The sequence below is a fragment of the Pinus tabuliformis genome, chromosome 3_2 (genome assembly GCF_031772625.1).
Source record: "Pinus tabuliformis cultivar Carrire ecotype Pingquan chromosome 3_2, CPIR1, whole genome shotgun sequence".
Taxonomy (NCBI): Eukaryota; Viridiplantae; Streptophyta; class Pinopsida; order Pinales; family Pinaceae; genus Pinus; species Pinus tabuliformis.
The window spans coordinates 69385348-69408092 of record NC_142302.1 but is presented as its reverse complement, the minus strand read 5'-3'; the positions used below and the strand labels follow the sequence as shown (position 1 = coordinate 69408092).

General features: G+C 39.7%; 1 protein-coding gene across 3 annotated transcripts in view; it reads left to right on the top strand.

The window, feature by feature from the left end:
- LOC149179881 (uncharacterized) overlaps window positions 1-22745 on the top strand; it is a 131235-nt gene that overhangs the window by 87065 nt on the left and 21425 nt on the right. Inside the window, exon 2 of one of the 3 annotated variants that reach the window (XM_089415835.1) lies at window positions 22298-22344. The exons of the other annotated variants lie outside the window; for them this stretch is intronic. Within the exon in view, the coding sequence (XP_089271961.1) occupies window positions 22302-22344 (43 nt within the window). The 5' untranslated portion in view covers window positions 22298-22301. The remainder of the gene's footprint in view (window positions 1-22297; window positions 22345-22745) is intronic. 3 annotated transcript variants of the gene reach the window in all.

The following is a 22745-nucleotide window of genomic DNA, read 5'->3' as shown; positions in this document are numbered from 1 at the left end:
TTCAACGGTCGAGATTAAATCTCTAATCAACGGCTAAGTTTAAATTTGGCTTGATCCATGACTTTTGGAACCTTCTAACCCAATTTTATATTAATACCCATTAATATTTTATTTTTCTTAAGTTTAGAATTAGGAAATCCATTAAAAATATTAATTATTTTAATATCTCCCAAACTGGTTAGAATCTGCCCAAACCATTTCCGTGTCTTGGAGATCTCATGTGCTTTAGCCTCTCCACCAATTTTCATGGCTAGAGCACATCCGATGCTACCACAAATCAACACTCCCTCTTTGCGAGGACTGTGCTCTAGTAATACTCCATACTGAGCATCACTCTAACTATTCGGCACTGGTACCTATGCTGATGCTTGGCCTCCCTGCCCAACGTCCTCTGCACTGCTGCATCCTATAATGCTGCCCATGGCTCTGCCTCTGTCACTGCTGCATCCGTACGACAACTCCCTCTACATCCGTGCTCTGCTGGTCTTTTCTCCCAACACTGTATCCGCACTGCAACTCCCTCTGCACCCGTGCTGCTATTTGTCCTTCTTCACAACACGACATATGCACTGCACCCTCTTCTCGTCACGCTGCATCATGCCACTGCACTGCAACATCCCCCCCATTTTTGCTATTGAAATGGATTCTTTATCATCCCCATCTTTTCCCTGAAATAATTAAACTTTGTTCTTCCAAGGGCCTTGGTGAGGATGTTTGCCACCTGTTCTCTTGTAAGAGTGTAGCTCAACTGTACAACTCCCTTGTTGGACACAGTCTCTGACAAGGTGACACCGAATATCAATATGCTTTGACTGATCGTGAGAGACTGGATTCTCAGAGAGCTTGATGCAACTCTGATTATCACACATGATCCTGGTTGCCTCCATCTTTCTTCTAAATAGGTTCACAAGCAATTTTCTAAGCCATATGGCCTTGCACGAAGCTGTGCTTGCAACCATATATTCTGCCTCAGCTGAGCTCGGAGCTACGGATTTCTGTTTCCTACTGCACCAGAAGGTCATTCCTGATCCAATGTTGAAACAATACCCAGAGGTACTTTTCTGATCCATTGAACTTCCAGCCCAATCTGCATCAGTAAATCCACTCAATCTGATATCCTTACTCCTGGTGTACAAGAGTCCATAATCCACTGTTCCCTGTATATATCTGAGAACATGTTTGGTTGCTGCCCAGTGCGCCCTCTTCGGCTCCACCATGAACTGACTGAGGGTGTTGACAACGTAACAAATGTCTGGCCTGGTATTGACCAGATACATCAGGGACCCTATGAGCTGCTTGTATAAGGTGGGATCAACATCTTTGTCTTCTGATGCATCAATTTTCTTCCAGTTGGTGATCATTGGAGTAGCCATGGGTCTACAATCCTCCATTCTGAATTTCTTCAAAATTTCTGTAGCATATCTCCCTTGTCCAAGGAAGATCTCCCCCTTTTGTTGCCAAACTTCCAACGCCAGGAAATAGTGCATCTGTCCCAAATCCTTCATGTCAATTTTTGTGGCTAGATTCTTCTTGCAGTCCCCAATGAGCCGGGATGATCTGTCAGGAATAGATCATCCACATATAATACTAGGATTAGGGGCTCATTCTATACAACCAGATAGGAGAGATTTGGATCTGGGTCACCCTTGACAAATCCCATCTTCTGCAAGTAGCCATCAATTCGACCATACCATGTTCTGGGTGCCTGTTTCAGTTCATACAAGGCTTTCTTCAATCTACATACACGAGACTTCTTCTCATGTGTCTCAAAGCCTTCTAGCTGTTCAATGTGTACCTATTTTTCTATCACCTCGTTCAGAAATGTCGTTTTGACATCCATATGATGAATCTCCCCTCCCATCTGTGCTGCAAGAGATATCACGGTTCTAATAGATGTATACCTGGCTACTGGGGCGAAGGTCTCTTCGTAGTCAATTCCTTCCTTCTGAGCATACCCCTTAGCCACAAACATGGCTTTGTATTTTTCCACACTGCCATCTACATCGTATTTAATCTTGTAGATCCATCTCGAACCTACCACCGATCTGTCTTGAGGCCTTGGCATTACCTCCCAGACATCGTTGACCATTATGGAGTTGTACCCCTTTACTATCGCATCCAACCAAACCTGATGTTGAACAACCTCCTCAAAACTGGCAGGCTCCCCATCCCGAGCTACTAATGCCTAATATCTATCTGGCTGTTTTCTCTCCCTCTTATTGTTCCTTGGTGCACCGATGAAATCCTCTGCATCTCGCAGAATCTGACGAAGTTCCTTGCTCGTTCTTCCTCTGCCAGCAGGTGCTTCTGTTAGCTCCTCCTCCTCCTCCTGTGATTCTTCCTGATCCGAGGAAGAATTCTTTACTTTTGTTGGTTGAAGAGGTTTGACCAACGACTCCTCTTTTGACTGCTCCTCGGAAGGCATTTCTTGAGATTTTCTGAAAGCCCTGTCCTCCATGAACTTCACATCTCGTCGAACTACTACTTTGTTGCTCCCTGGAAGATAGGTTCTGTATGCCTTAACGTTCTCGCTATATTCCACTAGATATCCTTTCTTTGCAGTTTGATCCAACTTCTTCCTCTTTTCCTCGGGTATGCGGCAATATGCTAAGCTCCCAAATATCCTGAAATGATTGACTTCAAGTGTCTTCCCTGTGAAGACTTTCTCTAGAGTAATCTTGCCCAATGCCCGATGAGGAGTTCTATTTTGAAAATAGACTGCCGTGTTTCATGCTTCTGCCCACAAGAATTTTGGCATATCTTGATCATACATGATGGCCCTAGCTGTTTTTACGATAGTCCTGTTCTTCCTTTTTGCTACTCCATTCTGCTCCGGATTGTAAGGAGCTGTCCACTCTTTTTTGATGCCCTCCTTAGCGCAAAAATCAATGAAGTCCTTATCGACATACTCTCCACCATTATCTGAGCGCAAAATTTTTATTTTTTTCCCAGTCAGATTCTCCACCAAAGCCTTGAATTCTTTGAATCAACATAAAACCTCGTCCTTGGTTTTCAGAAAATAAATCCAAGTTTTTCTTGAGTGGTCATCAATGAAAGTGACGAAGCACTAGGCACCACAAAGAGCTTTAGTGGACATAGGTCACAGATATCTGAGTGTATCAATCCTAGTACACTCTTGGCCCTGTTTTTACTTCTAAGAAATGCTGCTTTGGCATACTTTCTTAGAGCACTTCCTCTGCATACATCATCTCGTTCTGTACTAAGATCCAGAACTCCTGTTACAGTGTTCCTGAGAATTCTTAGAGCCCCATGGTGCGAATGTCTTATTCTTCTATGCCATAGTTGGTTCAAATCCTTGTCTCCACGACTGCCTATCGGTGCCATTGGTGATTCTAGTTGTAGTTTGTACAACCTGTTACTTTTGATTCCGATCTGCACTTTCTTTTTCCAGCTCGGGTGTTTGACGTATACTTTCTCCTTGATGAAGAAAACATCATAACCTCTGCCTTGAAGTTGCGACACGAAAAGTAAGTTCATCCCTAATCTTGGTACATGCAGCACATTGGTAGCACGAAACCGTTCTCCCGTTTTTGTTTGAAAAACTATAGTACCCTTCCCTATTGGAGTACACTTTGCCTTATTCCCCATGGTGATCTAAAAATTCATCCTTTCCTCCTGATAATCTGAGAAACATTTTCAGATTCTCGTCATATGCCAAGAGGCTCCACTGTCTATATACCATACCTCTGATGATGCAAAGCTGGTCACACAAGCCACTTCTTCTAGCCGGGAAGCTAACATAGAGAAATCGAAATTACTGTCTCTTGTGCAATATTCTAAAAATTTGTGCGAGTCTTCTGATGTAGATGCCTCTGCATCATGGACTTGACCCATAATTGATTTTCCCTTCTTATCTCTGATTACTTGCTCTGATACCATGTGAAAATTCTATCACTGCAGCAACTGATATATTTTACCTACTTATTTCCCAATAAGTTATTTACGAAATCCCTTCAGTAAACATTAAAATAAATTCTGCTGTAGATATCACACCATAATACAAAAACAAATATATGCACAAGAATCAGACACATCAACATAGATATTTTGGACAATTGTCCCCTGAAAACCCCAATGTGGGAAAACATTGCAACAGATATGAGGGTTTTATTATTCAGTGATTCTTCAGCACAACTGGGTGCCAATCTGGCTTATCCAACAGTGAAAAATTCTCCAGCACTTCTCCCAGTGTCAGTGTCAGGCTTGCTGGCCTCTGCGCAGCTCCGAGACCCTCTGCGTCAGCCCCTGCCTCTCTGTGTCAGCACTGGGCCTCTCTGCGTCACCCACGCAGGCCCTCCAGTGACTGTGCAGTTCTGCTGCCTCTGCATTTGCCTGAGAGGCTTTGCGTCTATCTCTCTAACCTCTGTGCTGGTCCTCTGGTGCTGTTCCTGACTCTCTGTTCCATACCCGTTGCCTCTTGCTGCTCTCCAGACCACTAGTTCGAATTTCTCAGCTAACCCCGCTTCAGAAATCGAATTGACTAGTCTCCCTCAGTATCTTCTCCCACTGAATCTCAAGCCTCTTCTTATATTTTTCCTGTTGGTCCTTCAAAGGCCGAGATTAAATCTCTAATCAACTGCTAAGACTAGATTTGGCTTGATCCATGACTTTTGGAACCTTCTAACCCAGTTTTATATTAATACCCATTAATATTTTATTTTTCCTAAGTTTAGACTTAGGAAATCCATTAAAAATATTAATTATTTTAATATCTCCCAAACTGGTTAGAATCTGCCCAAACCGTTTCTGGGTCTTGGAGATCTCATGTGCTTTAGCCTCTCCACCAATTTTCATGGCTAGAGCACATCCGATGCTACCACAAATCAACACAAACTATGTCAAAGAAAATCCTTGCATGAAAATCACTTTTTAAGATAGACTATGGAATTCAAAGAACCAATGAGAGCTCTTTGGACTTCCCCTCACGCTTGATATTTGATCCAACAAGATTTTCCTCTACAAAACTTCAATCTAATATTAGTCCCATATAGATTTAGCAAATAATAAATGATAAGAAAACTCTAGAAATTTATTGGAAAATAGCTAGAGATTTCTACACCTAGAGCATACTGCTAAATCAATTATCAATGCAAGATAGCTTTACACTAACAAATCTACAAAAGAATATGGAAATAAAATAAATGAAAGCATGAGCAAAGGAAATTATATCAATAGTGAGCCAACCATCATACTCCAATGGAACAACAAGCCATGAATGAGCCCCAAAGTCTTTTATTGCAATTGAGAACAAGTGTACATAAGAGCAGAGCTTTCTCAAGCACAATAACTCGTAAGTGAGAGCCCATGGTTCTATTATATAGGAGTTTGGGAGTCAATCCCAAGGCAAATGGTGGGATTCATGGGTGACAATCCCAATGCTTCTACATGCAAATTCGAATTTCCCAAGTGGCCATTCGATTTCCTCTAGAGAGGCCCACACAATCCTTGAGCAAACTCGTGTTTCATGATGGAATGACAAGTGTAGATGGGTGGGAACCAATGTGGGGACAAATTTCCACAAAAATCTCTACCAAATATTCTCCCAAATCCCCCAAATGTGCATTAACTCCACAAATTCGAATTTCCAAGTAAGCAACTTCCTCATTAATGCCATAAATTCGATTTCCTTGAGTGGGCCATGTATTTATGATGCAAGGTGCCAAATCATCCTCCACTTGTCCCTTTGACTCATTCCTTTGACTTGAGATAATTTCCAAGTCATTTCCATGTCATTTTGTCACATGGAGCTATTTATTTTTCTCCATTTAATTTATTTTTGGTTTAATTTATTGTCAGATTTCCCACTAAACTTAGGAAAAATGGGTTTTGAGGGTCTAGAACTTATTTTTTACTCAAAGTGTTTCATAATAAAAATTTGAGGGTGAGAGGTGTAATTTTCAGCACACTTACCCCATAGAAATTCTCTAGACATCACTTTTTACATATTACATTCAGATTTTATTCAAATTTCTACCCTATGGGAAATTAATAAAATTAAAAAAATGACCCTTAGACCTAATCAAATTCCACGAAACTTTATGAGTGATCTAGTATGATAATATACAATGTCTCTAGACACTAGGACTCACCTAAGGCCTCGCCTTCAAGCCGTACTCCGGCTTGGGGTTATGCTTGGAGGAAAAAACTCAATTAATTATTAAGTCTCCATAAGGATACAATAATTAATCAAGTGAAAAAACCTCCTAGAGTAAACTCACTTGATGATAAGGTCCCAATTTACCTAGGCCTGTTACATGACACAACTCATCATATTAGCATCACTTTACATCATCCCCTCAGGGCTTATGGAATCTGAGTACAACAGAAGAAGATGTGAAGATGTAGAGTTGAAAAACTTTGATGATATGTTGACCTTTGATGATACATGACGCCTCTGATACATCTTTGGGCATGTGGAGTCTTAAAAAATCTTTGGGTACACTTCAATGGTCAACAACCTCTATGGGAGCAAGGAAAAGAGTCAGGTGATGAAGTGGGTGGAAGTCGCAACAAGGTTGTTGGGCCATGAGTGCTTGTAGTGAAGGGTTGCAACCGGTGTAGCCACCACAATATCGTAGTAGCCGTGTTAGCACTAACCACCACAACGAATGCCATAGAGTCGTGGAGTGTCGCTGGGGACAATCAGGCTTTGAAGGGTCGCGTGAGGAGTTGTCATTGACTGCCAAGAAGCAAAGTAGCAGGATGCATATCGGTCATCGAGGAAGTAATCAGCAGAGAGCCACAATCGTCAACGGTGCAATGCCATTGAAAGTTGAAACTAAGAAGGCGGACCTGTCAGATCGAGCAGTAAGAGACAAGGCTCGTAGAAAAGACAATCATCATGTGCAATTGAAGTCGTTGAAGTCGCTTCACGACAAGGCCGTTTGTGAGAGGTAAGGAAAGCAGCCAACTGTAGGCATAGGGTTGGCATGTCGTACACATGTGAGTTGAACAAGTGTGGACAAGTTGGGTAGGCTACGTGAATGACGACAGGATCAACGACAGTGGAGTGATTGGTCACGTGCAGGGTGTCTTGAGTTGACAAGGAGTCACTGCGGATTGTGCATGTGACAGCGAGCTGCAATTAAAATTAATTAAAAAAATTTCACTGCTAGACTATACTTCTGAAGTGTGCTGGTAGCAGAGTCCGGGCAGGGCAACGAGTAGTAGGCTCGGGCAGCGGGTAGTAGTTTTGGGCAACGTGCAGTAGGTTCGGCTAGTGGGCCTGGGCAACGTGCAAAGGGTGAAAAGTTAGTTGTTGGTTAGTTTGACAGAGATGGCTATTAGGCTACATTACAAGGACAGGTTGGATGGGGCAAGAAATTTTAGCATGTCGAAGGAGTAGATTGTTTTGTTATTTGAAGCATAGGTGTTGTGGGTCATTGTGGAGAAGGTTGTCCCAATTCCTGCGGATCCTACTCAGTTGGTTGCATTTAAAAAGATAAACGTGAAGAGTAAGAGAATAATCCTTGACTACATTACAGACCACGTTATACCTCGTGACGGGGAAGAAGTATGCCTATGAGATGTGGGCATCCTTAACCAAGTTGTACCAAAGTACAAACCAAAACAAGAAGATGGTGTTGAAGGAGAAACTGAGAAACACCAAGATGTCTAAAACTAACACAGTTACATCATACCTCACCAGGATCCTTCATATTAGAGATGATTTGGCAGCGGTGGGGGAAACTAGTGACAATGAAGAGTTCGTCAAATCAACCTTGGGTGGCTTTCCTTCGAAGTGGGATGCTTTTTTTAGTGGGATTGTCGCATGGGAAAATATGCCCAGTTGGGATAGATTGTGGGATGACTTGGTACATGGAAAATTTTAAGAACCCCCCCTAAATTTATAAATATAATAAATGGGCGAATCTCCATGGTATATAGGAAAAATGGAAGGCGATTGTATCAATAATATAATATGTAGATATAATTTTTTGGCGAATCTCTCACGAGGCATGGCGAATATTTTACTCAATTATAAAATCTTGTAAGATCTTGGCGAGTCTTTCACTAAATAATAAAACTTTGTAAAGTCCTAGTGAATCTTAGCATAGGCTACATGCTGGTTTAATTCCCCCATTTAAATAGGCTACATTCCAGGTGAATACCATGGGTCAATACCATGTGCCATTTTAGTGAATACCATGGGTCAATACCATGTGCCATTTTTTTTTTTATTAATTCTAATATTAGGGTTAATAATGGTTTTTTGCATGGTATTAATAACAATCTAGTCCATGGTATTTGTCCCATAGTATTTTGGCCATAGGTTTCACCTAAATATAACCCATTTTTTGAGTGTTCGTAAATATAAGGTGACTTATGGAGTAAATATAAAAAAATGTTTTATTTGTTTACCATACCTCTCGTTTATTTATATTTTTATTAATTTACCATACTTCTTTTACAAATATGGTATTTGGCCCACAGGATTCACTTAAATAAAACCTCTTTCTTGAGCCTTCATAAATAGAACGAGGGTTATGGACTAAATATAAAAAGAGGTTTTATTTATTTACGATATGTCTAGTTTATTTATATTTTTATTTATTTACCATAACTTTTGAGTAAGTATAAAAAGACGTTTTATTTATTTACCATACCTCCACTTTACTTATATTTTTATTTGTTTACACCCTTACATGTATATAAGGCGACTTATGGAGTAAATATAAAAAATGTTTTATTTATTTACCATACCTCTCATTTATTTATATTTTTATTAATTTACCATACCTCTTTTATAAATATGGTATTTGGCCCATAGGATTCACTTAAATAAAACCTATTCTTGAAAATGGGCGAATGGATTCACTTAAATAAAACCTATTCTTGAAAATGGGCGAATGGAAGGTTGTAAGTCCTAATTTCAAGGGCTAAATTTACCTTTTTTACCCTCTCCCTTAAAATAAGGTGGGCTATTTGAGGTGATTTGTAAAAATGTACTTTGATACAAAATATTCGCCCACTAAAAATTTAAAACCCCTTAATTTCGCCAAAGGGCGAACATTCGCCCCTAAAATTATCCTTGACTTGGTACAAGAGGAGACAAGGAGACATTCCAAAACTACACGCCAACATGATGGAAAGGATGTTGAGGCGAATTTTGCTCTTGCTGGAAAGGGAAAAGGTAAAGTAAAGGCAAGTGGGGTATCTATTTCTGTGAAGGACATGACCAAAGTGAAGTGCTTTGCGTGTCACAACACTGGTCACTATGCGAGCCAATGTCCACACAACAAGAAGAAGAAGGAGGGTCAGGTGGCTGCATCAGCATCAACTACGATTGATGACTTTATAGAGAAATTCGATAAGGAATTTTCTATATTTCCTGTATTCTTGACAGTAATATTGTTGTGTATGATGACAATGGGTTATGGCTAGTGGATAGTAGAACGTCCAATCACAGGACGAGGATGAGGTTAGTGTTCTGCAGTGTTTCAGAGGCAGGCTCAAACCGTAGTGTGTTTAGTGGAGCTAGCACCACACATGCAGTGAAGGGGGTTGGATGTGTTAGATTCCAACTAGAGTTAGGAGGATTTCTGGAGGTGATAGGGATGTTGTTTGTTCCAAGGTTGATGGTACATGTGCTCTCAGTATCAACCTTGGAGGATGTTGGATATAGAGTTTTGTTTTGAGATGGACATGTGCTTCTATATTCAGAGGGAGTGACCTTGGATACAACTTTAGTGCTTGGCATCATACAGGGGCAAGCATACAGGTTGCTGGGATAACCTGTTGTTATATCCAAGGGGATCTTCGTTACAGGATCAATGTTAGTTGCTGAGGAGCAGGTGGCGAGGAAGAGTGATTCTTCAAGTACTGCCAGGAGCCTCAGCTGGTATGATATGACATTGATGGATGCTTAGGAGCAAGATCCTAGGAGCATGGTTGGATGTGATAGGTTCTCAACTCAGGTTTCAGATAAGGTAGCAGGACAGGCTTCAGTGTCAGAGGGGGCAACTACAGATATTGAGATGGGCTTGGAGACAAATCTAGGTGGAGGAGGTTCTTCAAGGAGTACCTCCCTCACTAAGAGGGAGTGTTGAGCTTTGTAGCTTAGGAGGTACTTCTAGTCTTGTGTCTTGACTAGAAGGACCTTGATTTGCCTCGTTAGGAGCTTGCATGCAACATGCATGTTGTACTTTGGATTTATTTTGTAAAAAATATGAGATACCGGAAGCCAAATATCCATAAAGAGCCGCAACTGGGGTCATTTTAGTAGATGCATGATAGGTAGTATTATACCACCATTTTACCAGGGGAAGCCACTTCATCCATTTAGATTTCTTCTTTGAAAAATGACGTCATAGATAACCCTCTAAAAATTTGTTAATTATTTTTGTTTGACCATCTGTTTATGGATGATATGTTGAAGTCATTGCTAGTGTTGTTCCGCTCATCTTCTATAATTATTTCCAAAATTTACCTGTAAAGTTTGGATATATGTCATTTACTATTATCAGGTATATCTCCAAAATTATAGTGAATTTGAATCTGATTTTTTTTCTAGATATTCCTTGATATTTGTTATCAATATGCTCAAAGTTTTACCATCCCAAACTGACCAAAAGAAATGTTATGGAGAAAATTTCAATATCACTCGTTTGAAACTTATTTCAAGACCATTCACAAACCCTAATTTCCATACAACGTATCTCCAAAGAATAACGAACCAAAACATGAAATTTTGACTAGATGTACTTTGAAATCTCACCTAAATCGTCTCTAAATTTCATAGTTTGAATCCATCCCCAGGAGAAAGTTATGATGAAAATACCATGATGACTTGTTTGAAGCAACAAATCTCTAGGTTTGCATGTTCTGAAACTAAATGTTATAAACCGTTTGTCTTAAAAATGATAAAAAATCAATATTTACAGTCCACTTTGAGGGGGAAACCTCCTTTTACAATGATTACATCGTATAAGACAAGGTTTGATGATCCTAAGACTAGCTCGCCTTAGTATATATATTTATATAGGAGATCAAGTGTACAATTAAGATTAAAAGGTACAATGAAAGGCTTTAGATGACCTCTTAATATGGAAAATAAATTAATAGTGAATGCTTATTAGGGCCTTAATATAGTGTGCCTTAAGGGCCTTAACTAAGTGGCCCATGCTTGAGTTTAATTGAAATGTATCTAGGTTGTTTTGAGATAAAAATATCTTTGAGCACAATTTTAGCCACTTCGATTTGTGTAAAAGTGTCTTGGAGCAGTTTCAGTAAATTCCACTGTGATAAAAATATCTTCAAGGTAGTTTTGGTGAACTAACACACCTTTCATTGTTGGTGTGTTGAGTTGTTGTTGGTTTATGTCTATTAATGGAGTGTCTACAGGCTTCCATAGATTTTGTGGTTGTGCTAAGACTTGTGGTCATGCTGCATTTGGACTAAGTCAACTGGTTGTTATCCAGAGCTTGAGGGAGCAATGTTATGTGCCTTCCTTCATATCTCTCCAAAATTACGCCAAGCACCAAACTTAGAAATTTTTAAACAATTAATATCATTCAAAAATTCAAATTCATATATCTCCAAATTTGATCAAAACACAAATAGACAAATAACTTTCTTATCTCTCTGGATGCCCCAAACAATTGTACACAAACACACATGCACTAATCTTTGTTAGTTTTTCTTACTCCTAGCAAGCCAACAATTAGTTCCAAGCAGAGGTACGTGTATTGAATAAAAGCACCAACGAGGGTATTAACCAAATAAATTCAGCTGAAAGCAAATTTACCAATCTTAATCACAAAAATGACACAAATTCTACCCAATCATAGTTTTTGATTAAACTTCTAAACTTACTTGGGATCCATTCCTACGAAAACGACCCAACTAAGGAATTACATACAACACTGGATCTGATCTAGCAAATTAAACCCTCCTTGTTTGATCTAGATCTCCTTGCTGCCCCTTCCTCGGATTCAACACACTCACTGAGATGCCTCTGTCAATCCCATGTTGTTGTATGGTGTCTTCTCCTTCTCTCTAGCCTTGCTTTTATTACTTTACATTGAGCTAAATCCCTAACCTTAATCTCCAAAGCTATTGATGATCGAGATTAGATCTCGCCTCACTTGAGATCAAGGGTTGAAATTAATACATAATCACTAAAGTAATTTACTTTACTTTTCTTAAGTTTATTTTAGCTCAATAAGCCAACACAATGCTTAAGTGCTTTTCCTAAGTCTAACTTAGACTAAGTTACAAAATAACTTGCTCACACTAGAGTATATATCGAACGAGACTATGGGTGACTTCTACATGCCTAGACACTTAGGTTTGTGTAGAAGTACGTGCTTGAGCTGCAAACATCAACACTCCCTCATAGCAATGAATTTACTTCTACCACTTGGAATTCACTTTGATCCTACATCCATTGCCATGGATGCTTCCTTTGAATTGGAATCCTTTCCTCCTCTCTCGTCTGGAAACATCCTCAATAACTTACTATCCTTGGCTTGGTTTTTAGAAGCCTCTTGCTCCTGAAGATCTTGTAAGGTCATCTTGTACCAAGAGACCTTCTTGACAGATTTGGGGGAATCCGTCGACTGCTTCTCGCCTCTCGAACTTGAAGGCTAACTCCCTTTGAGCTACTCAACCTTCGGAGGTGCCTGCTCCTTGTTCTTTATCACTACTTTGCTTCATGCTTTTGCTCAAATATGTTGGCCCTTCAACTTGTAAATGTTGCTCTCTCTAACTCCTAGGACATTTCCCTCATTAGAGCTAGATCTGTTGGGTCTAATCAGTACCTTCCCATCCTAGAAAGCAACGCAAAATCCCTTTTTCTCCATCATGGAGATTGAGAGCAAACTCCACTTAAGTTTCGACACCCACAACACGTCCTTCATTTCCATCCTGCCTCTTGACTCGAGTTGGAATATCATTGTTCCTACCCCTTTAACTGCTTGTTTGGCATCATCACTTAACTCCACATGTAGTTCTGAATCCACTTGGTCAGGCTGTCGAATTGATCCTGTGCTCCTATCATATGTCTTGTGGCTTTGCTATTTAGTAGCCACACTCCCATTGGTAATGTGCCTAAGGTAAGGTAGGAAACACGTATGCTTTTAGCCTTGAAATTCTTGACAAACTCCTCCAAAGCTTTTGTCGAGGTATAGCTACAACTCGCTGCGTGCCCTTTCCCACTTTCTTCTTCTTTGGCCATTGTGAAGCATAGTGTCAAGTCCTTCTTCTTCGGCTGTGAGGTTAACTCCTCACCTTTGCTGCTCGAACCTTTGCTCCTCATTGCTTGACTGGCAAGAGCAAGGTTCTCATCATCTCGCTCTTCTGTTATCCTCCATACAAGGATTTCCTCTACAGCTCCATTTGGGTGAAGTCATCCCACAGTCCATTCCAATCTAGTAGATTTTCTCCTGTTAGAATGCCTGTCACAAAGGGAGCATAAGGTTTTGAGATCTTGCTTAGGGTTTTCCTTACAATCTCATCATCTTGCAAGGCTACACCAACAACTCGAAGCTCATTTCGAACTCTCTGAATCCTTGTGAGGTATGATGCCACGATGTATGATTTAGTCATCTTGGTGTTCTTGAGCTTCTCCCTCAACACCATTTTTCGATTTTGATTGTCACTTTTATATAGGTTTATCAGAGCGGTCCACATCTCAAAGGAGCTATCATTCCCTGATGTGTGAGGGATCACATGATCCTTCAGCTCATCTATGATGATATGTATGACCTTCATGTATTTCAATTTGTGAGCTGCCATAGCTGTAGCATATGAAGGAGTTGTAATCTGGGTGGTTGCAAACTCCCATAGGTTGTTCTCCTTGAGAACTCGTGCTATCCTCTCCTTCCATGGATTGAAGTTGTAGGCCCCATTTAACCTATTCTCGAACCTTAGACCGGTTGTTTCCATTTCAAAAAATCAATTGAAAGGTTCCAATTTTGATACCCTTATTGGTATGGTCTCCCTCTTTCCCTTTGAGGGTTGACCCCTGCTAATCACACTGCTGCGATCCTGTGACTTATCACTGTTGTCGGTTGGATACTTCACTTGCCAGGTCTACTTTTCCTTTGGCACAGGTCTACTCCTCTTCACGTAGCCACCCTTGACATGCTCGCGTGCTTGTTTGCCTAGGTTGCTTGCTAGCTCAACCACACTCTGACCTTACGACCACTCTGACTTGACGACTCTGTCCATGACGCTTGGCAGCTGCAACTTGTTAGTGCTGGGCTGGCATGTGACAACCAACTACTATTTTGGTTATCAACTCGATCCTTGAGCATGTAACTTTTCCACCTACGCCCTTGCGCTTAGCCCTCCGTACTTGTGGTGACTGAAAGTCTTCCTTGCCAACCTCCTACGCCCAGTGCACAATGGATTTCCTTCTTGGTACGTCCTTGTGGATAACTTGACCTGGTGGCGAAGGGCTTCTATGGATTGTAATTCCGGTGGCCAAACATGCTGTCTTGTTGGCGTGATTTTTCTCCTTGCTATAGCTTGGTTCCCCTACTGTCAGCTCTAGTTGCTGGCCAACCCACAACACTTTTCTTTTTCTACACTTGACAACTCATGCTTTGGCTGTCTTCTTGCATGATTTGCTGGGTTTCCTGTTGTGTGTTACTTGCTTAGCCATATTTGCCCATGACTTGTTGGGCACTCCTATTTGTCTACCTTATGTTCTAGCTGTGCGTCAAATTACGTTGTCATCTTGTGTTGTGACTTGCTTGCTAGTGGCTGGGGACTAACAACTTATCTTTGTCCATATTTTCCCTCTCGCGAGCTGTTGTCTACGTTGTATTAGAATTCACAATTATATTGAGGGAGGGGGGAATCAGTGTAATGACAATTTTTACTTATTTAATTCCTTTCAAGCATCATAAAACATCAATCTCATAAACTAAACAAGTAACATAAGATATACGTGGAAGCCTGTATGGGAGAAAACCACAAAACTTCTTAATGTAAAAGATCTTTTGGACACCAACCTACTATTACATCAATTTGTAGGCACCAACCTATAGGAGCCACCAATCCCCTCTGTTGCTTTGTAGGCACCAACCTTCAGGAGACACCAATCCTCTCTGTGATTTTGTAGGCACTAACTTATAGGAGACATCAATCCCCTATGTTGCAAGATTTGTGGGCACCGACCTACTTGCTTGCTTTTTCACAATGTCTGTTAGTTGCTTTTGCTTTCACCAAGTCTGCTTGCTGCTTCTGTCTTCACTAGCTTTGTTAGTTGTGTTTGTCTTCACCAGTGTTGATAGGTGTAACTAGGTTCAGTCTTCATAATGACATGTAATTATGATTTTATGTAAAGAGATGTAAATAAGAAAAATAAAAATTATTATATTGACTTGCTTCATGGGTTTCATGAGCAAGGATTTTGTTTTTGAGTCAAGACTCCCATTGAGAGTCTTTAGGATTTATTTGTCATCTAGTCATAAAATATAAGAGTCATTGTCATGTAAATGAAGTCATGTTACACTTTGTAAAAGGTCATCTTGTCTATGTAAAGTATCCTCCAAAGAACTTGTCACCAAACCTCTTCAAGTCAGCCTACAAACATTGGAGCTGCCAGAACAAGTCGGCCTACATCTAGCTGTCAAGTCGACCTAAAGACCCAGAGAAGAGGGGTATAAGTAGGGGAACTCGGCCTCCATTCTAAGCATCAAGTTTGAACTCAATTCCAGCGAAGAAGTGCAGAAAGAAGTGCGAAAAAGAGGCAGTAAGAAAGGGTTTTCTCTAAGGTAAAAAGGACACTCTTCTAGGGTATCGAAGGAAGAATCTTCTGGGTAAATCAAAGCAGAATCTTCTAGAGCAGCGAAGTAGATTCTTTTGGGACAATGAAGTAGATTCTTCTAGGGCAGCAATATCTTCTGGGGCAACAAAGAAGGAATCTTCTGGGAGGCAGTGAATAGGTTTCTTTTGGGATAGCGAAGGAAGGAATCCTCTGGAATAGAAAAGTAGAGACCGAGTTTCTCTAGAAGACCTAGAGGCCGAGATTCTCTAGGGAAATAGTGAAGGTGCAACATAAGAAGTAGAGACCGAGTTTCTCTAGAAGAAGAAAAGGAAGGAAGGACAAGAAAAGACAAGGTTGGTGACAAGGTTCTTGAAGAGGATACTAGAGTCAAGGGTTAGTGTCATGGTCTTGGTACTTATCAATTGAAGATCTAGAAGAAGAATTTTATCGGGTTTTCCTCTCTAGAGGTGAGAGGTTTTGGCCCTGGCTGGAGAAGCCTATATTTTGTGTCACTTGTCTTTATTTACTTTGATAATTGTCTTGATGAAAAGAACACACTAATAAGCTAACAAAGTGAAAAGATCACAAGAAAAGAAGAACAAGCATATCACAAGCAATTATCAAGCAGAGAAATTATTAACATTGAATGCCCTAGATTTCTCAACAACCAGGTGTGCGTGCCATAGTTTTAAAACCTAGTCAGGTTTAATTGTTACCTGGTCAAACCAGCTAGTTCATTAGGCTCAAAGGTCAATCTAGCCAATGACTCTGGTTTGGGCCAAGTAGACCCCAGTTTGGTACCAAACTAGGATGAATTGGTCGGTTTAGTCATAACTCGGTCAAGTTGTTGATAACTGTGCACGACCGTGGACTGACACCAAGCTATTTAGGGTGGCTATGAGTGGTTTTTTGGGAAACAAGGGGTTGTTTCCCTCCAAAAATAACCCCTTTGAGCCTATAAACTCATTCCTCCCCTCACTTGCCTCACATCTTATTTGGAGTTTTTGTGAGCTTCGTTGTGAGCTTGGAGCCATTTAGAGTCTCACTGATTCTATATTTTGTTGCTGATATGTATTGCACTTCGGTGTCATTTTGATATATTCACCCTTACATGGTATATAGATAATAAAAATTTACATATTTTGTCTCTAATGGTTTGGAATCATGGTTTTAAATCTTAAAAGTATATTATTTTAATTAAAAATTAATTATTTCATGTCTATTTTTAAAGACTGATTCATTGAGATTTGACCAGTCTGGTTTTTCCAGTTTCGGTTCAAAAACTGGTTTGATAGGTGGACTCGTTGGTTATTGGTTTGATTTTTAAAATTATGCTACCTGCTACTTCTTTCTTCACCAAGTCTACTTCTCCCAAACTTGTTGCTTTTGGCTTTTTGAAGAAGATTTCAGAAACATTTGGGAAACCTAACTTTCTTCGACCATATTTTTGTAATTTTAGAGAATCAATGTCTGAAACTTGAACCACAGGTACATGAAGATCTTCTATCTGTATCCTCCAAGTTTCATGGTCTGAAACATTTCAGAACAAAAGTTATAGGGAAAATTCCCAACTAACCTATTTGAAGAAGATTTCAGGAGTAATAAAATATTTTAATTTCCTTTGGCTGTATCTCCAAAATTTATAGTGAATTAAGGTCTAAAACTAGAACCTCATGTACATGAATATCTTCTCTATAGCTCCTCCAAGTTTCATAGTCTGAAACATCACAAATGAAAATATATAATGAAAATGCCAAGATGGCTCGTTCACTCCATAAATCACATTTTTGCTTCCACCTTTAGACTCCAAGAATCACCCCAAAAGTTATTCCTCTCAGATCTGTTCTTCAATGAATTGATGTTAAAATGAACTCATATGCCCTTTATTTATAGTGTTTGTATGTTCGCTTATGTTGGTTGGATTGGTATGCTTGTACTTTGGTTGAGTCTTCTTGACAAAATATTTCATATCTCGTCATTCTTATGGAAGTAGGAGGAGTGCCATATATCGTTGGAAAGGCTTTAGAATAAGCTTTCTAACCATATATCCTATGCTCCCATTTGAGCTAAGTAATCAAAGGAAAAATGCCTTCAAAGATAGGGCATCCAAATGGGGCTTGCTTGTACTTTGGTTAGGTCATCTTGACAAAATATTTCATATCTCCTAATTCCTATGGAATTAGAGGGAGTGCCATATACCGTTGGAAAGGTATTAGAGTAATCTTTCCAACCATGTATCCTGTTCTCCCATTTGAACTAGGTAATTAGAGTAAAAATGGCTTCAAAGATAGGGTATCCAATTGGGGCATCAAAAGTCCAAAAACAATATTTCCAACAATCTTCATTTTCAATCTTTACCTTGGACATATTTAGTCTCCCGCTGTCATTGACATCAATGATAGCAATATTTCCAACAATCTCCCTCTTTGTCATTGATGGCAACCCTTAGTTAATTATGCAATAACACTATAAAACTCCTCCTATATGCAATTCTCCTTGTGCTTGCAACTTCGCCCCGTTTGACATCAATGGCAAAGGGATGCTCCCCTTGAACTTGTGCTTCTCCTTATCTATAACTCTTCTTCTGTATGCAAATTTTTCTAGGTTTTTGCAATTACCCCCCCTACTTGCTATTTCTCCTTATTTCTGCATATTCTCCTTTGGATGAACAAAGATAGATTTCGCTTTTGACTACAACTCCCCTTGTGAAGGTTGTATACTTCTGTATGCAACATTCCTTCTTCAGTGCTTTTGAGACTGCTCCCCTGTGACTGTGCTGTATATGAACAACACTTTTGTCTTTTGCAGTGCACCTAGTGAACTATAGTTGGATGCTGCTCCTTTTACTGATGAGCTATTAGGGATATTACTCCCATAGAGGAGTTATTCTTTCTTTTAGTTTCATTGAGGACATATACATTCTCCGAATTCTTGATTGCTTTTGCGACTAATCTTCCAGAGCGTTCCTTCCTTATTTTACAACCTTTAGAATAAAATGTGACCTCATGTCCTTTATCAACCATTTGACTTACACTTAGAATATTGTGCTTTAAACCTTCAACAAATAGGACATCTTCAACTTCATCCTTTTCGTTATCAAGGCTAACTATTCCTTTTTCCATTATTCTAGTTGTTGTATTATCTCCCAGAGTGGCCCTACGACCTTTGACCTCCTTTAGAGATAGAGCTAGACCACATTCTTGCTGCTTCTCTTGCTTCCTTCTCCATACCTTTATTCTTTGATTTCCATTTCTGACAACATCTTCTTCTCTACTTTGATTTAGAGGCCTTAATGAATTGCTTTTACAATCATGAGTTTTGTGCCCAAAATTATTGCAGTTGAAACATTCAACATGATCTAATAATGGTGCAAATGAATTGTAATTTTTGACATCATTCTCATTAAAACTTATAGGATTGCTGCTCAAACAAGCATTCCTTGAGATCTTATATGATCCCTTGGTCCTCTTCCTCATAAAGTCATTTCTTACATATGCTTTGCAATCTATTATCTTATGACCAAAATTATTACATGTAAAACAATAGCCATAAAAGAGATTTTGATAACAGGATGTAAAAGGCCTTCTTGGGGGACTTATTCTCTTGAATCCATGTATGGGTCTCGGTCTTCGCTTCCTTGCCTGGTCCGTTTGAGATCTACCTTCCAGTGGTTAGATTGCTTCTGAAGGAACTTGGCTTTGGTTCCAATGGTTGGAATTCACAATTATACTAAGAGGGAGGTTTAATCAGTATAATGACAACTTTTACTTATTTAATTCCATTCAAACATTATAAAACATCAATCTCATAAACTGAACAAGTAACATAGGATATACGTGGAAACCCGTACGAGATAAAACCACAAAAATTCTTATTATGAAAGATCTTGTAGGTACCAACCTACTATTACATCAATTTGTAAGCACCAACTTACAGGAGACACCAATCCCCTTTGTTGCTTTGTAGGCACCAACCTACGGGAGATACCAATCCCCTCTGTTGCTTTGTAGGCACCAACCTATAGGAGACAACAATCCCCTCTATTGCTTTGTAGGCACCAACCTACTTGCTTGCTTCTTCACAATGTTTGTTAGTTGCATTTGCTTTCACCAAGTCTACTTGCTACCATAGTTTTAAAAACTGGAACCGAGTTTCGAACCGACCGCCTATCGAACCGTGACTTGTACTGGAACCAGGTCAAACGGAATCGAATTGACTTCAATAAACTGAAAATGGAGAAAAAGAAGAAGTTATTTTTAAAGTTACAAACCATGATTCCAAACCATTAGAGACAAAATATGGAAAGTCTTCTCATCTATAAACCATGTAAGGGTGCATATATCAAAATGGCATCAAGTGCAATACATATAAATGATATGGTCAACGAAATACATAACCAATGAGGCTCTAAATAGCCTCGATAGTCCAAAAGCAATGCTACAATAAGGCCCCAAATGGCATCTAGAGTCCAAAACAATGCTACAACTCAAGCTACTAGGCTGCTAGCCTACTATAAATCACTCATAAAACTCATCACCACTACTACACATGGGATCATCACCAGGAGCTATATAAATATCATCTAGCTCGGAGTTTGAGGGCTCCTCATACTCCTCTCCATCCTCAATAGCAGTACTAGTGGTAGCATGAGTAACAACACTAGGCCTTGCAGAACTAGAAGCATGAGTTCGCTGAGCTGCACGACTACTGCTTCCCTCACGAGTCACCATGTGCCATGCCTGGTATTTCTGGTTCACTTCCTTTAGATCTTGGTTCAATTACTAGATTTGCGTTAGGATCAACACCCCCAACTCCTTTAGATAGCTCCAAACCAACCCCAAGATGACAAAGAACCTCCAAACTTGTTATTGCTCCAAAACTCAATGTTGTTGTAGAACTTTCCAAGCTCTCATATGTTCACAAACACTATAAATCAAATGTGTGAGGCAAATAGGAGCTTAAGCATCCTTTTATAAGCTTAGGGGGCTAGATTTAGGAGGGAACCTGCCATGGTTTGTCGAAAACCACCTCTAAAAACCACATGCAGGTCCCATCAACATGCCCAACGATGTGGCTTCCTAATTGGCTGACTTTTTACAAAATCTGCGGGCCAGGTGCCAAAAGTGGCTAGTTTGGTATCTAATCGGACCTGACCAACCAACGAATCGGATTTATTGGGCCGGTTTGTTATCTCAGGGAGCTAACCGACTGGTTTGACCGATTTTCGGTTCGACCAGATTGATTTTTAAAACTATGTTTGCTGCTTTTGTCTTCACCAACTCTATTAGTTGCTTCTGCCGTACCAGGTCTACCTGCTGCTTCTTCCTTCACCATGTCTTCCTCTCCCAAAACTTGTTGCTTTTGGCTGTTTGAAGAAGATTTCAGGAGCATTTGGGAAGCCTAACGTTTTTCAACCACATCTCCAAAATTATAGCGGATCAAGGTCTGAAACTTGAATAGGTACATGAAGATCTTCTATCTGTATGCTCCAAGTTTCATGGTCTGAAACATCCTAGAATAAAAGTTACAATGAAAATGCTCATCTGACCCGTTTGAAGAGGATTTTATGAGCATTCAGGAAGCTTAACTTCCTTTGGCCATATCTCTGAAATTATAACAAATCAAGGTTTGAAACTTGAACCATAGGTACATGAAAAAATTCTCTATAGCCTCTCCAAGTTTCACAGTCCGAAACATCACTGACGAAAAGATATAACGAAAATGCCAAGATGGTTTCACTCCAAAAATCACATTTTTGCTTCCACCTTTAGACTCCAAGAATCACCCCAAAAGTTATTTCTCAACTCCTCTTATGGCCTGAGATTGATATACCTCTCTCAATATTGTGTTGCAGTATGGCGTGTCTTCTTCTTCTCCCTAGCCTTGATTTTATAACTTTACATTGAGCTCAATTCCTAACCCTAATCTCCGAAGTGTTTGACAGTCGAGATTAGGTCTCGCCTCACTGGAGATCAAGGTCTAAGATTAAAACATAGTCACTAAAATAACTAACTTTTCCTTAGTTTACTTCAGCTCAATAAGCCAACATAATACTTATGTGCTTTTCCTAAGTCTAACTTAGGTTAAGTTACAACAACTTTCTCACACTATAGCAAGTATCTAAGGAGACTATGGGTGACTTCTAGACTCCTAGACACTTAGGCCTGTATAGAAATACCTTCTCAAGCTACAAACATTAACACTTTTCTCTCCATATTTTATTTTGTAAAAATCAGGTAATTACAGGTATACTTGGAGGGAAAATATCATGCACTTTTCCAAATCACTATCCTTCGCAACAACAAGCCATGTCATCTCATTCCTTTGTTTGGTTTCAACACTATGTTTCTTGCCATCTAGGTGGTTATAGTGTGTCCTCAGTAGCACTATATTTGTGTGTGTGGGATTTTGTGGGCAGAATTATAGTTGTTTGCAGATTGAGTTTTACAATCACACAAAGTTCTAGACATAGTTGGAAAGTTCCTTTTCTTCATCGAAATTCTTGGCTGAAACTTTTGATGTTGTTTATGCACACTGTTCCTATTGGGAATTTTGCAGGATCATGCTCAAGGCAATCTTCTTTTGGCAACTCTTGCGAAGAATAGGTACCCCTTCAAATGTCCTCTGCTATGCCCTAGTGACTTCACAACTATGTTGGGAAAATTCCTCATGTTATTTGTTGATGCATGTTCCCTCTTTGTGTTGCCTGACTCGTGGTTGTTCTGGCAACTCCTACAAAAATAATCAATATTTCCTATGTATGCTACAATGTAGGCGTGCTCCCAAAATCCTTCTTGTTTGCTACCCTATTGTTTTTTCCTGCCTTCATATGCTAGTTAAGTAGTCTTTCTTATAGTTGTTTCTCTGTGGTCATCGACATGTTGTTGCTATTGAGAAACCAAGAGCTATGTAGTTTAATGCTTGATTTCTCTATCTTGATAATTACTTGTGAATGTTAATCTTCTTCTTTTTACTTATTATGTCTTCTTCATCAAGCAATTATACA